The sequence below is a fragment of the Trachymyrmex cornetzi genome, unplaced genomic scaffold (assembly GCF_001594075.2).
Source record: "Trachymyrmex cornetzi isolate Tcor2-1 unplaced genomic scaffold, Tcor1.1 scaffold335, whole genome shotgun sequence".
Taxonomy (NCBI): Eukaryota; Metazoa; Arthropoda; class Insecta; order Hymenoptera; family Formicidae; genus Trachymyrmex; species Trachymyrmex cornetzi.
The window spans coordinates 778,294-791,498 of record NW_017298058.1 but is presented as its reverse complement, the minus strand read 5'-3'; the positions used below and the strand labels follow the sequence as shown (position 1 = coordinate 791,498).

At 38.1% G+C, this 13,205-nt stretch overlaps 1 protein-coding gene across 2 annotated transcripts in view; it reads right to left on the bottom strand.

Annotated features, from left to right (window-relative positions):
• Positions 1-13,199, bottom strand: part of Pka-R2 (cAMP-dependent protein kinase type II regulatory subunit) — a 14,587-nt gene extending 1,388 nt beyond the window's left edge. The window contains exons 1-7 of one of the 2 annotated variants that reach the window (XM_018510423.1): positions 12,765-13,199; positions 5,540-5,631; positions 2,139-2,222; positions 1,309-1,415; positions 767-1,028; positions 375-533; positions 158-260 (exon numbers count right to left, since the gene is read on the bottom strand). In XM_018510423.1, coding sequence (XP_018365925.1) covers positions 158-260; positions 375-533; positions 767-1,028; positions 1,309-1,415; positions 2,139-2,222; positions 5,540-5,631; positions 12,765-12,981 — 1,024 coding nt within the window. In that variant the 5' untranslated portion in view covers positions 12,982-13,199. Of the gene's footprint in view, positions 1-157; positions 261-374; positions 534-766; positions 1,029-1,308; positions 1,416-2,138; positions 2,223-5,539; positions 5,632-7,536; positions 7,788-12,764 lie in introns of those variants that run through there. The other variant, XM_018510425.1, reaches the window with a different exon arrangement.
• Between the last annotated feature and the right edge of the window lie 6 nt (positions 13,200-13,205).

The following is a 13,205-nucleotide window of genomic DNA, read 5'->3' as shown; positions in this document are numbered from 1 at the left end:
GAGAGAGAGAGAGAGAGAGAGAGAGAGATATCACGACTATCTCCCAACATTTAACAAGCCGAAGCTGCGACGAATATCGATATTCGCAATTACTCGGCACAATGTTATTGATTACCTATCAATTCAGGAAACGTGGGCAGTAATGAAATAAACTTACATGCCAGTTTGATGTCTCCCACAGCGTAGGCCGAAGCGGCGCGTGGTTTATGCGTCACGAGTGCCAGCTCGCCTAAATAACCGCCAGCCGGAACACGATTAATCTGTAGGATATTAAAAGTCCCGAGTTAAGTAAGAAGAAAATTTTCTTGGCGCTCGCCGTCGATGTAATCGGATCGTTTTGCGGGAAATCGGATTAGCGTATAATATAAATGTACCTCAATTTCACGACCGTGTTCGCCGAGTCTAGTGATTCTGACTACGCCATCCTCGACGAAGTACATTCCATCTGCGGTGTCGCCCTGCCTGATTATTTGCTCGCCATCGGAATACTGTTTCGGTACAAGGGCATCCGCTAAATTCATCCGCTCGTAAGGCTGGAAGAATTTAATACGATGCAAATCTCGTAGGAGTTGATATTTTAAAAATTATTTCTTGTTTTTATTTAAATATTTTTTCTTAACTAGAAGAGGCGCTTTTGATAAAGAAAATATACAATATATAATTTAATCTCAAAATAAAAACTCGAGAACTACTTAAGATTTAAATTAAAAAAAAAAACATTCGACACTTTTAAAAGTAATTATATAAATAGTTATATAATACTTACCTCCAGAGACTTTAACATCGGCACTTTATTAATAAGATTTTCATACATTTTACGCTTTTTGTATGCGGATTTAAGGAGGATACGTCGGAAAGTTTGCCTATCCATGGCCCAGAGCGTGCCAGACGTAATAGCTTTGACAGTGGCTGCTCTAGGCATATTGTACAGAAGAGCCAATTCTCCGAAAGCACCACGATTATCGTAAGTGTGAATATGATTCTCTGTTGTTGTGGCGGGATCTTTGACGTACACCTCGAACTTTCCTCTGAAACACGAAATGCGACAAATAGAGACGATCGGAAATGGAACATAAAAGATTATAAGACAATTATGTATATTTCTGTTTTGTCTGGATGGTTTTAAATTCCGATAAAATGAATAATCAAAAAATAATTAGATTACTAAGCATTATTGTTTGAATATTTTCAGCTCTGAATAAAAGCACTGATCGACTGTGTGCATCCCCTCTTGGTTCACTGGATCTTCCCGCTGAAGGGAGAAGCCTATCGATACGTTAACTGTAATATATAAAGAAAAAGTATTACCTCTCGATCACATAAAAGTTGTCACCATCGTCGCCCTGCCGGATAATAAATTCTCCCGGTTGAACGATTTTTTCGAACATTGCGTCGAGTACGTCCGCCATTTGTTCCTGCAAAAGTAATTTTATTATACACGTTTAAATACGTTTTAGCGCAATATTATCGTCCGGGATTTAAAATATCGGCTTTAATATTGTAGTACGCAAGCAGGGGGAGTAACGTTAATATCGCGGTGATAATCGATGTACGTGCTTCTACGTACATAAATACATTTATATACATATATAAAGGTCTTTCATCATTATACATATTTCCTCTTAACGTAATTGATTCTTGGCCAACACAAAATCAACTTTTACTACGTGAAAATTTTTAGACCTCTCCTGTTTTCGTTGATTCTCAATTTGTAATGTTGGATAAATTGATGTGTGTAACTGTGTATCGAATAAAAATTAAAGATTATAAAACAAATTGAGAAATGAATATATTTATAAAAAATATTAAATATATTAAAAAGCGCATTAAATAAATATATTAAAAAATAATATATTAAGTACACATACGTTAAAAATAAATAGAATATATTAAAAAAGATAACTATAACGTTTAACATTATCTGTTAGTCACGACTAGTAATTTATATTTAAATGCGTCGCTAATGAAAGAAACAATTATCTCAATTATGCGAATCGTTTTGCTGGCAAAACCGATTGCTTTTAATGAGAGATTATTCGTGATTTTCTTGGTATCTCGCCCAACTGGCGCAGATATATCAAGTCACTGTTGTACCAATCCTATTTGCGATCATGTTAAACGCACTATGTTTAACTTACCTCGTCTAGAGCGCGAAACAGGAGTATGTTCTTAACGCTTTCACTGAGCCTTTGTCGCTGCTCGTCGCTCTTTGGATGGACCATCTGAAATCAATGAGCCGTATGAAGACAAAATGAAGTTTAGGTAAAATGTAGCTATAGACAAAATTTCTAAATTCCTTATTAAGGCGCCTGTATAATTGAGACATCGTCACTTCGTTGTCTTTACAGAGAAAATTTCTTCCTTTGATGAATAATTAGAAAACGGTTTGATGTAATCTGAAGATGTGAAAACTATATGAAATATGTTGCGTTTCGTTCATTCTCGTTTATGTGCAAGAAGCGATATTATTACCTAATAAATGAACATATGAATGAAGTTATCGCGTTTAATCACTATATTGATATGTTTACTATATTTAATAATTTTGACTGCTTATTCTTGAATTAACTTCTATAAATTATGCAATAAGGTCTTCCAAAATTCTCTGTAAAAGTTACAACGAGCAAATTCAATAGTTCAAGATTCTAGGACTTGAGATATTGCCCTTTATGCTGGACGGTGAACTTTGACCTCTCCCACGCTTCGCTCGCTATTATTTTAGAGATAGAATGCGTGATCGTTTTTTAGATTTTAAAGATTATCAAGCTATACGATTTTGCATAGAACTCCTAGCAAATTTATTAATAATAAAAACGTCACAGGTCACATAAAAGTTACGCAACGAAGCCTTGCTATTTTTTAATATAATAATAGCGTAAAGTTCAGGATATTTAACGTCTATATGGTACCTTTAATGTCTAGGAGCGTTTACGAAGTGCATAATCACTACAACCGCTATACATTTTCTACACAGGGAAACAGCCCTGGAGTTAAAAAGTTCCATTCTTCAAGAGAGCCCTCACCGAAGCTGCTGTTAATGTTACGTTATTCGTTTAAACCTTAATTCTTCTGCTCGTAAAAAGCCGCGCCTCTGCCATTAAAATTATTCGCCTTTAAAACTTCTCGTCTGCACGTTGGCTAGCGACTTGCGTCGTTATTGCGGCCAGCAATATCCCTCGTTTGCAGCAAGTGCATACGCGGTAATCGGTCTATCCACAAGAGCGGCTGGTTCTTTTGTTTCGTTATCGTCACCAATTGTTGCACACAGAAACGATCAATTTCGCAGGGAACCTCCTCGTTCCCATTACCGACGTGTTCCATCTGCCGCACCATTGTGCAGCCGGGCCGCGTGTATCGTATATGATTAAAACTTTACCGAGAGGGTCAACCGTTTGTCGACGTTTGCCATTTGCAAAACTGTTATTTCATCGCATGTTTGGCGCGTTATCCATTCTATCGCGCATGGTGTTCTGTTTCTCGTCGCGCGCGCAATATATTTTAACGATGGAGCCTTTCGATGCCACAATTTAAAATCGATTTTTCCATCTTCGCAACTCTTCAGTGTTTTCATACATTTTTTCAACTGCCTAAAGTTAAAAATTCTACTTTTTAACTGAAGAATTTAGCTGGATGTGTGGATCTTTTTTTCTATTCGGAGTCCTGAAGTTCGATTCGCGTAAAGCTCTTCTTTCTTGCTCATAACGCGGATATTATAAGCGCATCTTCGATTCCAAGGAAAAATCGACTCCAAATTGACCGAGAAATTCACCGTTAAAGAAGAACGAGTGAATGTGATGTACCTTTTATCGTAAAACGGTTAAGGAGTTTTCACATACGTCGAAGTTGTCTAGTCTCGGAGTCTCGGCCTTTCTAAAAATCGCGAGTGTCCCAGTTTTCTCTGCTATTGTTCTAGTTGTCGTGGCATACAGAGAGAAAATATGATCGGTCGGCCTGGCCTATAGGAAGAGAGAGAGAGATAGCCGATTTTCCTCTTCGTATAACCAGCCACCACGGGGTGACGATAATCGGATTCACCAGGGCTATCTTTGTGAAATCTCTCTCTCTCTCTCTCTCTCTCTCTCTCTCTCTCTCTCTCTCTCTCTCTCTCTCTCTCGTCGAGAACCCGACCCCTCGCAAAACCCCTTACTACCCTACAAATACATACGTACACATACATCGTACACGCTCCTTTCTCCCTCATTCACGTGCGCGTATGCACGATACGTACACACGACGGTGATGCATACATACATGTAAATCACGTCCGTGCCAGGTTATCGAACACGGGCCTGACGTCACAAAGGTACATCGTCGACCTCGCATCGCCGAGCAAAGTAACTCTTCGTTCGCGTTTCGTCATTCGCGCGGCAGCAAGCCGCGAGAGAGAGAGAACGAGAGAGAGAGAGAGAGAGGGGGGGGGGGGGGGGAAGGAGCGAGAGAGACTGTGCGCTAGCTATGCTTTAATAGACTGTGATATATATTATGTACCTCGTGTATATATACACACATATACACGTGCGGCGTATAACGACATTTCGTAACGAGAGGAAAGAAGAGAGAGAGAGAGAGAGGCTCTATTTTCTGCTACCACCGAAAAAAAAAAACCTAAACCTCCGTATCGAAGACGGAACGTTCGTCATCGCTACTTCTCGTCGAAGAGAAATACCGGCGATAACGAATACGTGCGAATGCATTATAGTGCGAATGCGTTATATAAACCCGTTCTCTACTTGCGTGGTTACTTTGCGTCACGTCTTCGGATCGACTGATTTTAGATTTCCGTAGCCCACTCCACGGAAATAAGTAATTAACGAGACGCGTAAGAGCGCGCTTTCGATTCAGCATCGCGCCAAAAGTGAGAGGTCCGACACCAGGACGATTTCAATATTTTAAAATCTAATTCTAAGCGAAAATATTGACTTTATTAAAAAGTCAGCTAAGTCTATTCTCTCGTATCGTATTTCAGTATATTTGCGCGGAATTTCTTACGTCAACGCGATACTTCTTTCGGCCGAACACACGTATTTTTGCGGTCTCGGCGATTACTTACGCAGCTACAATTGACGCATCGGTTTTCGCCAATTCGACGGACGTGACAAGCGTAAAAAATGCATACTTCCAAAGCCTTCGTTGCTGGGAAAAAAATATCAGCTATTGCAACATCTGATGATACAAAGTCTAAAAGCGACGGCAACGTGATGTGACGCATGTCGAGAAGAGAAACGGCCAAACGACGTTTTGGGACGAACAAATCTACCGTCGTTCGAGCAACTATCAAGCCAATAGAGCATCATTACGCGTACTATTGGCGCGATTGCATTAATTCTGCGATTGCAGAATTTATCGTGGCATCGATACGTAATTTGTTCCATCAATTGACGCTTCTTCAAACCTTTTTCATTTCTTTTTTTTTTTTTTGGAAAAATATGAACGCGAGACTTCGCCAACGATGCGTCATTCGTGTGGTCTTGTTATCGGGAACGTGCGTAATAATTCGTGGAATAGTAACAGTAATACACGTGATATACTATATATATACCTTGAAACCGTCATCCTCCTCGTCATCCTCGGGATTGTAAGTCTCCGCGAAAACACTCTTCCTTCTGGAAGCAAATCGGCCGACTGGTGGCTCTGAAATACAAAAGAGACATTTCGATTAAACAAAGACAAACTTACTATTAAACTAAGAAAAAGAAAAAAAGAATATATAGAGAGCAATCAAATTGATTAAATGTCGATTAATTAAAATGTAAAACAAGGTGTAATTGAAGGAGAGCGATGAATGGCGCAGTTTACTCTGGTCCTTATTAATAGAAAGAGGATAATAGAAAAAGGAAAAATTGACAATATCGTTCAATACGAATGATTTTTAGTTTGATCGACTGCGGCAGTTTGAATCTATAAATACACAAGTATGAATTATCGCGATAATAAAATGAAGGCCCATGTTTTATTACAGATGACAATTTTATGCATGTTTACTACGTCAAGTTTAGCATTTACGTAATTGAACGATTGTATTTTCGAGAGAACAGTCTCCAAGAATTCGACGTGGATTGCGAAAGCCGTCGCGTAAAAAATGATCTGCCGTTCAATTATGTAAATGCGAAACGCTGCGTGTTGGCTCGTTTAGTTAGCTACGGCAAAATCCGGTCTCCGCGGTAATAAACGAAGGAGCAATATAGACAGTAATTTTCGGAGTTTCAACATTAGCATTTTGAATGGTGTCACAGAGAAATATCATATCCTTTTAGAGCTTTATGTGACAGAAGTTTTCGCTGAAGTTTCATTTTCGATCTTTTTGCAATTTGTGGTAGAGAGACTCGTTGAAACTTTTTTTTTCCTTTAATGACATACTGTCGACGTCTTTCTGAAGTGTTGACCTTTCGTCTTGAAACACTGCATAAATCGAGTACGGATATTGAACGCGAAATCGTACTATCTTTCTTCCAAAGACACGAATTTCCTTATACGATCAAAATTCTGTTCCGTCGGTTTACCTGATCCCAATTACAAATATATTTTCCCGTTGTCGTGTGCAACACATGATTTCCCGTGCAACTCATGGTAACAGGATAATTTACATAAAGCAGATAAGTCGAAAGTTATAGAGGATAAATATTTCCTCAAATATTCCCGTTTTCAAGAAAATTCTTGAAAGTTCAGAGATTAATAACAACTTACTCCTAAAACTTCTCTTTTAAGAATTAATGGTGGCTTTTTTCTTTCGCGATAAAAGATACCACGAGAAAAACACATGAAAAAAAGATTCGTTAAAACTGAAAACTTCACTGATTCAGCAAATCTAGTCATAGTATACTAACAGCCAGTTTTCTATGTTAAAGCAACAAAGTTAGTTATATAATTGAATAAAATTAGGTAATCATATTTATTGTAAAGCAACTTTCTAAAATTAATCTAATATATAGATCAAAATTTTTAACGAAACATGCTAGCTAAGGCGACACATATTTTTGGTACTATGAAAAAAATATTAGCAATTTTTATATTAGCAACTTTTATTGCAGAAAAGGATTAGCTGAATTATCATATTAATAATTACTTACAGTCTAATTTTCGTGTTAAACCATCAAATCTTTTTGGTTATAAATGTTAGACTCGCGCAGTAAAAATTTTTTGCTGAATCACCCAATTTTTTCTCAAATTTTTCTTCGTGCAGTGCAACTTTACGCGATTAAATGCGATTAAAAAACCTATGTTATTTTTTCAAGCGAATACAAATTTATACATTTCTATTACTCCTTCCAAACGTAACAAAGTTTTTATAGTGTCGCGAAATTTCATACACTGAAAAAAAATTACTAATAAAAAATAATAGTTAAATCAAATTAACTCAGCGAGTCTTGTATCAAGTAAATATATATATTTATATTTAATAAATATTTACTTAATATTATCCAAACAAATATTTTAAACAATTTAATATCTTTTTCAGTGTACGACTCAAAAGTTTTGTCTTATGTCTCGTTATTAATTTAGACAACGGGAACTCCATGATATTTCGTTTTTTCGCACCTCTGTCATCCACTGGCTCGATGACGGAGATGAGCGACATTTGGTCCGCAGAGGAAAGAAACACGGCAGAAACGTGCACGAGAAACACGTTCGTCCTTCTTGGTAGCACGTTCACGTTCACTTGTCACGAAACAAGAAATATATCGTAGATGATACCTCGTATCTACTATAACAACTAATTCACAGACACGATTTTATCACAATATTACACTAAGGTAAGAAATTTCGACGTGGTAAACGGGCGCGTGGTAAACAACTCCGGAACGTAGCATTCGCGTACAGAGTAAGTAATGCAGTCATAAATATTCAGGCGTTTCTTTTCCTTTCTATTCCGAGCATTTTACCCAACGATCGTGAGTAAACTTTGCTAAACGGTCAAACTAATCAAAGGGGTTGCCCCGTTTTTTTATTTCAGCTACGACTTCTGCTGGGAAAAGAGTTCCCCGACGCGCGAATACATTTACGAGATTCGTATCCGCGTTGATCCACGCTCGCGTTTTTCCTTCGTAGACGAAAAGATGAAATAAACGACGAGAAGCACAGACGAAGAGGATCGCGTTCGGGATGTGCAGTCGCGTCGTACTGACGGGACGAGATCGCGGTCGCCGGCTAAGCGCTTGTATAAAGCGCTACACGAACAAATATTGAACTATATCGAAACCACCGCGCATCCGAGAATCTCATCTCGCGACAGCGCCTGATCGGACCCGACTGGACCCGTGTTGGTGCAGCTGAGCGATTGGGTTCCTCAAATCGCGCGCAGGTCTCGAAAAGTTATGAATCGAGTCGATCTGAAGCGGTGTGTTTGACGAAACTTCAGCGAAACTTCCAACCAAACGACGGGGTGAGTGCTCCACTTTGCGTGCGTTTTTCTTCTACAAGATTCTTCGGACGCGCATCTCCGAGATCGAAGCGATACTCCCCTTCCTCGTCCCACGTGACAATAATAACCGAGTCCAGGCTTTCGTTCTGGGGGTAGAAGGAAAGGATGGTGGAGAGCGCGGAAACAACGTGAGAGAATTTCCGGGGGGAGGGGGGATCTCGATCGATTATCACGACTTCAATCCGAGCGAGATTAAGAAACGTTTGAACAATAATGAAAGGGGAGTCGCGAAAGTTCAGAATGAGTCTGGAATAACTTATTAGTATGCTTTACTCGAGGTGAGATGTAAAACGGACCCCAATTAATGCTAAAATTCCTGAAATATTCGTAAAATGTGACATTCCAAGAATATTCCGGAATATTTCGAAATATTTTCAGAATGTAGTAAAAACAATATTCAAAACATCGTTAAATATCCATTCACACTCGTTATGTATTCAGAGAATATATTCCAATAAGTAATTATAAAATTATAATTTTTCCAGAAATTCCATGTCCGAAGGTCTCTGAATTAACTTTAATTTTTAAACGAAATTGTACTGTCACAAAAACACATTTCATTTACTTTGACCTTGGAACCTAATTTTAATGGCTCACTTTACAGTTGAAATACTGCGACCTTTATATTCTTTCCTATACGATTCCTATTTACGAGTTAATGTATAAGCAACACTCTAAATTTTTAAGAATAAAATTTCACTTCCGAACAATGGTAGTTGCGCCAGTCCAGCAGGAATGAAATTTATATTCTTAGAGAGTGAAGAAAAAACTTCAAGTGAGAGAGTCAATTTTTAATCTCTGAATAATCTCACTCTCCGAAAAGAGAGACCGAAGGTAAATGTTAAGTTTAGTCCACCCACATCTAATCCTAACGAAATTAAGCTCATTCGATGTGTCTTTATACAAAACGAATGAATCTGATAGGAAAAAGCGTCATTTTGTCTCGCGAAGCGAAATATTAATCATTACAATTGACTTTTTAGGAAATTCACTCCTTGAAGGAGTGAAGTGAAATTCATTCTTGCCAGACTGACGCAATTATCACTTTTCTTAGAGTGAAACTTTACTCTCAAAAATTTAGAGTGCAAATAATCGTTAAATATTTCATTCATACAACGCTATACATTTCATGAAATCACACTTTTCCCAGAAATTCCACATTCGTCCCTGAATTAAACGAAATTGTACTGTCAGAAATTTTATTTGCTTTTATCTTAGAACCTAATTTTGGGGGATTTACTTCGCAAACGAAATGCAGGGGGATGCGTTCAGGAATTATGTCCAGATAACTCTGATGTGTACTTTTGTTATAGTATACGTAACGTAAATTACAGCAACGTAAATTATAGTCTAGAGTTATCTAGGAGTAATTCCTGAACGCATCCTTACGCTTTTTATACTCTTTCCCTTTTTATTTACGAGTTAATACATTTTCATTACGACCCTCTGTCGTCGAGGATGCGTACTGCTCGCACAAGAAGTGTTCATACAATATTCCGAATATCTCATTAATATTTGAACATTCTCTGTGAAAGTTCTTTTACTGTTTTAGAATATTCGGCACATCGGGAATACGAATCGAACTTTTCATGAATGATATGTTAACTGAGGGTATCGCGATGAACGGCAAGGGCGATCTTTGCGGCGAAATAATTCGCTCGCAAAGGAGTCTGAGAGTTTATTAAGATTCTTGAAACGTAATAATTTTGTATTTTGAAACGAGAAGAAAATTTAAAAAATGAGCAAATTAATTAGATGTTGTCTATTTAGATGTTTAATGAAGTTATAAATATTCCAGTAAATGTTCAATAATTTTTGTAAATTTCACCAAGTGTAGTGATATAGAATCTAATCGTTTGAAACAAAGTGAAAATTACGAAAGCAAATTCGCTATATAGGTGTTGCCCAATGAAGTGATAAATATTCTAGTAAATTCACTCACTTCTGTAATTTTCACCTCGCTCCAAAAACCGTAATAAGCTCCTTGTATGTGGCAACAAAAAAGACAATTTGTATAAATAGTAATTAGGAAAGAGAAAAAAAAACGCGTTCAACAGAAAAAGCAGTTTTGCAACTGTTGTAAAATTTTTTAATATAACTGATTTATATACATTTTGATCTAGTGAGTAAGAACGAGATCAACTGTAATAAAAAATTTTACAACAGTTGCAAAGCTATTCCTTTCTGCTGAACGCAGCCATTGATAAAGACATACATTGATAAAGAAGAAAAAATATTAGAACATCTATTTTCGTTCTGCCGTAGTGAAGTTGTTCGTCGAGACGTAATAGTTAGGGAGTTTAATATTCCGTGCAATTTTATAAAAAGGATACTTCGTGTGACTCAGGCAGGAATCAAGAATATCGTCTTTTCGCCTGCTCGACAGTGAGAGGGATCCAATAATACCCCAAAAGCATTTATCTTACTATCGCGAGTCTCTCCGAGAGATTTAAGGAACTTCCTCCTTGATTGGGCAAGAAAGGATAGAAAATTGAATCAATCTGGGAAAAAGAGAGAAGTGTTGTTTTTCGTGGAAGAAAGTGTACTATAAAGGAAAAAAAAGGAGAGAAGAAAGAAAGATGTCTAAGCTTCGAATGCGATACTGACTAGAAATTGCATGCGAATAGAAGCGTTTCGATATCACATGCATTTCTCAGTGGAACATCCCAGCGTTTATTCAGACATACATTTCGTACTGCCATTACGTGCGCGGCTCGTTTGGAAACCGATTCCACCAATATCGTTCAGCACTAATCCCACGTAATTGCTCATGTTATATCACCAACGTTACTATCCCGAGGGGAAAAGAGGAGAATTGGTCAACTAACCCCGGAATTAATCACCATATCGGTGGTCGAATCCAGACATCCATTCAGTAGATGATCACCTGGTATCGCTAAATATATCGACCAATGGATGCGTTCAGCAGAAAAAGTTTCACGACTGTTGTAAGACCTTTTAAGCCCATTCTACAATTGCGTAAGTGCAGTTGTAAATAGTTGTAGTTGTAAGAATTGATCGATCACTGTCGAATATATGAGAAGAATATTCAACTGTGATTGGTCAATTCTTACAACTACAATCACTTACAACTACGTTTACATAATTATAGAATAGGCTTTAATATAAAACCCATTCTACAATTGTGTAAGCGTAGTTGTAAGTAATTATAATTGTAAAAGAATTGCCTAATCACAGGCGAACATTTTCCTAATATTTGACTGTGACTGGTTAATTCTTACAACTACAATCATTTACTACGCTTATGCAATTATAGAATAAGTTTAAATATTTCTTGCTTATATATATATATATATATATATAATTCCTCTTAATCCTTCACTGAATCTAAATGCATGTTTTTTTTCTGTTGAACGTAACAGCCATTGAGATAAAGGACAGACAGAGAATACGACATGGAATAAACGACCGATTGCTCAATTTTATTAAATTATTATCATCGTCTATTACTGGTAAATTACTGATATTATATATGCTGCGTTATATCCTGAATCACGACATTTCTTTTCTCCGCCCACCTTTCCGTCTTTTACCCACCCCCGGAAGGAAAGTGAGAATCGAAACCGCGACGACGAGTCAATTGACGTTGGTAGAATCGACCCTGCACGCTTAACTTACAACTGATATCGATTCGAGCAGCTGTCGACCAGCTCAAGCTTGGCTCTACTAACGTTATGATTGACACTAATCATAATCAGTTAACCAAGCTATTCGTCACTCTATACTTGTACAATGTCTGATTTTTTTCTCATAAATTAAAGAGAGAGAATCGCTTAATTTCTCGAATTCGAGATGACAGTAAAATCTTTACTATCGAACAGATTTTTCAATGAGTATCCTGCCGATAATTTATTAATTTGATTTAATTAAGAAAAGATAACGGGACAGTGTTGTTAGCAAAATAGAAAAATTTTAAGGAATCAAATCGACTGATATTATTTCAGAGCAGTGACTGTAATATGCAAAACATTCTTCTCAGTTTAGATTTTTTAGAAGATATATTTGGTATCGATTTTTCTCACATAGAGAATTATAAAGATGAAAAGTCTTCCACTTGAAAAATTTAACACGGCCATAGTTTGTACAATTCGTTTTGATCATAAAGCTTCAGAATGGACCTTTATGGATTTATCCATCTTGTTTTTAGACCTGTCGGTTCCTGTGGACAAGCATTATTGACAGAATCGCCTCTGATCGTGAGATACCGTGAGACGGAAACTGGGATAGAGAACGCGAAAGAGAGAGAGAGAGAGAGAGAGAGAGAGAGAGAGAGAGAGAGAGACAGGAAAGAGAGAAAGACATCTCGTCCTCTCTCAAGTCTCACCTTCATCGACAGATTCATCCGGCGTGGACGAGCAGGTCTGACCGTCCGTATGGATAAGCTGCGTACGCCGTGCGTCACGTAGCCGCGTGAAGAAGTCCACAGCGTAGTCGATGATGTCGCCGGGCTGCTCCAGCAGATAGCTGATTGTGAACTCCAGCAGGACGTCGCGCAGGTCGTCCGGCACCGTGATCTTGCCGGCGTTACGTTGGCAGCTCATCTTCCTATTCCCCCGAAGACGATCGCCGATTTAGCTACCAGGAGAAAACGTCCTTTCTTTACGTCTCTCTTTCCTTCACGCGTTTTATCCCGCTTCCGAATTTTCGGGGCTCGACGGAAGAGAGCCTTCCGAGTTTCTGCACTTCACGCAGCACAGCCGCGAATTGTCACGCGCTACAGCTACACGTCACGGATTCTCGCAGTCTCTGCTCGCGCGGGCCGAAG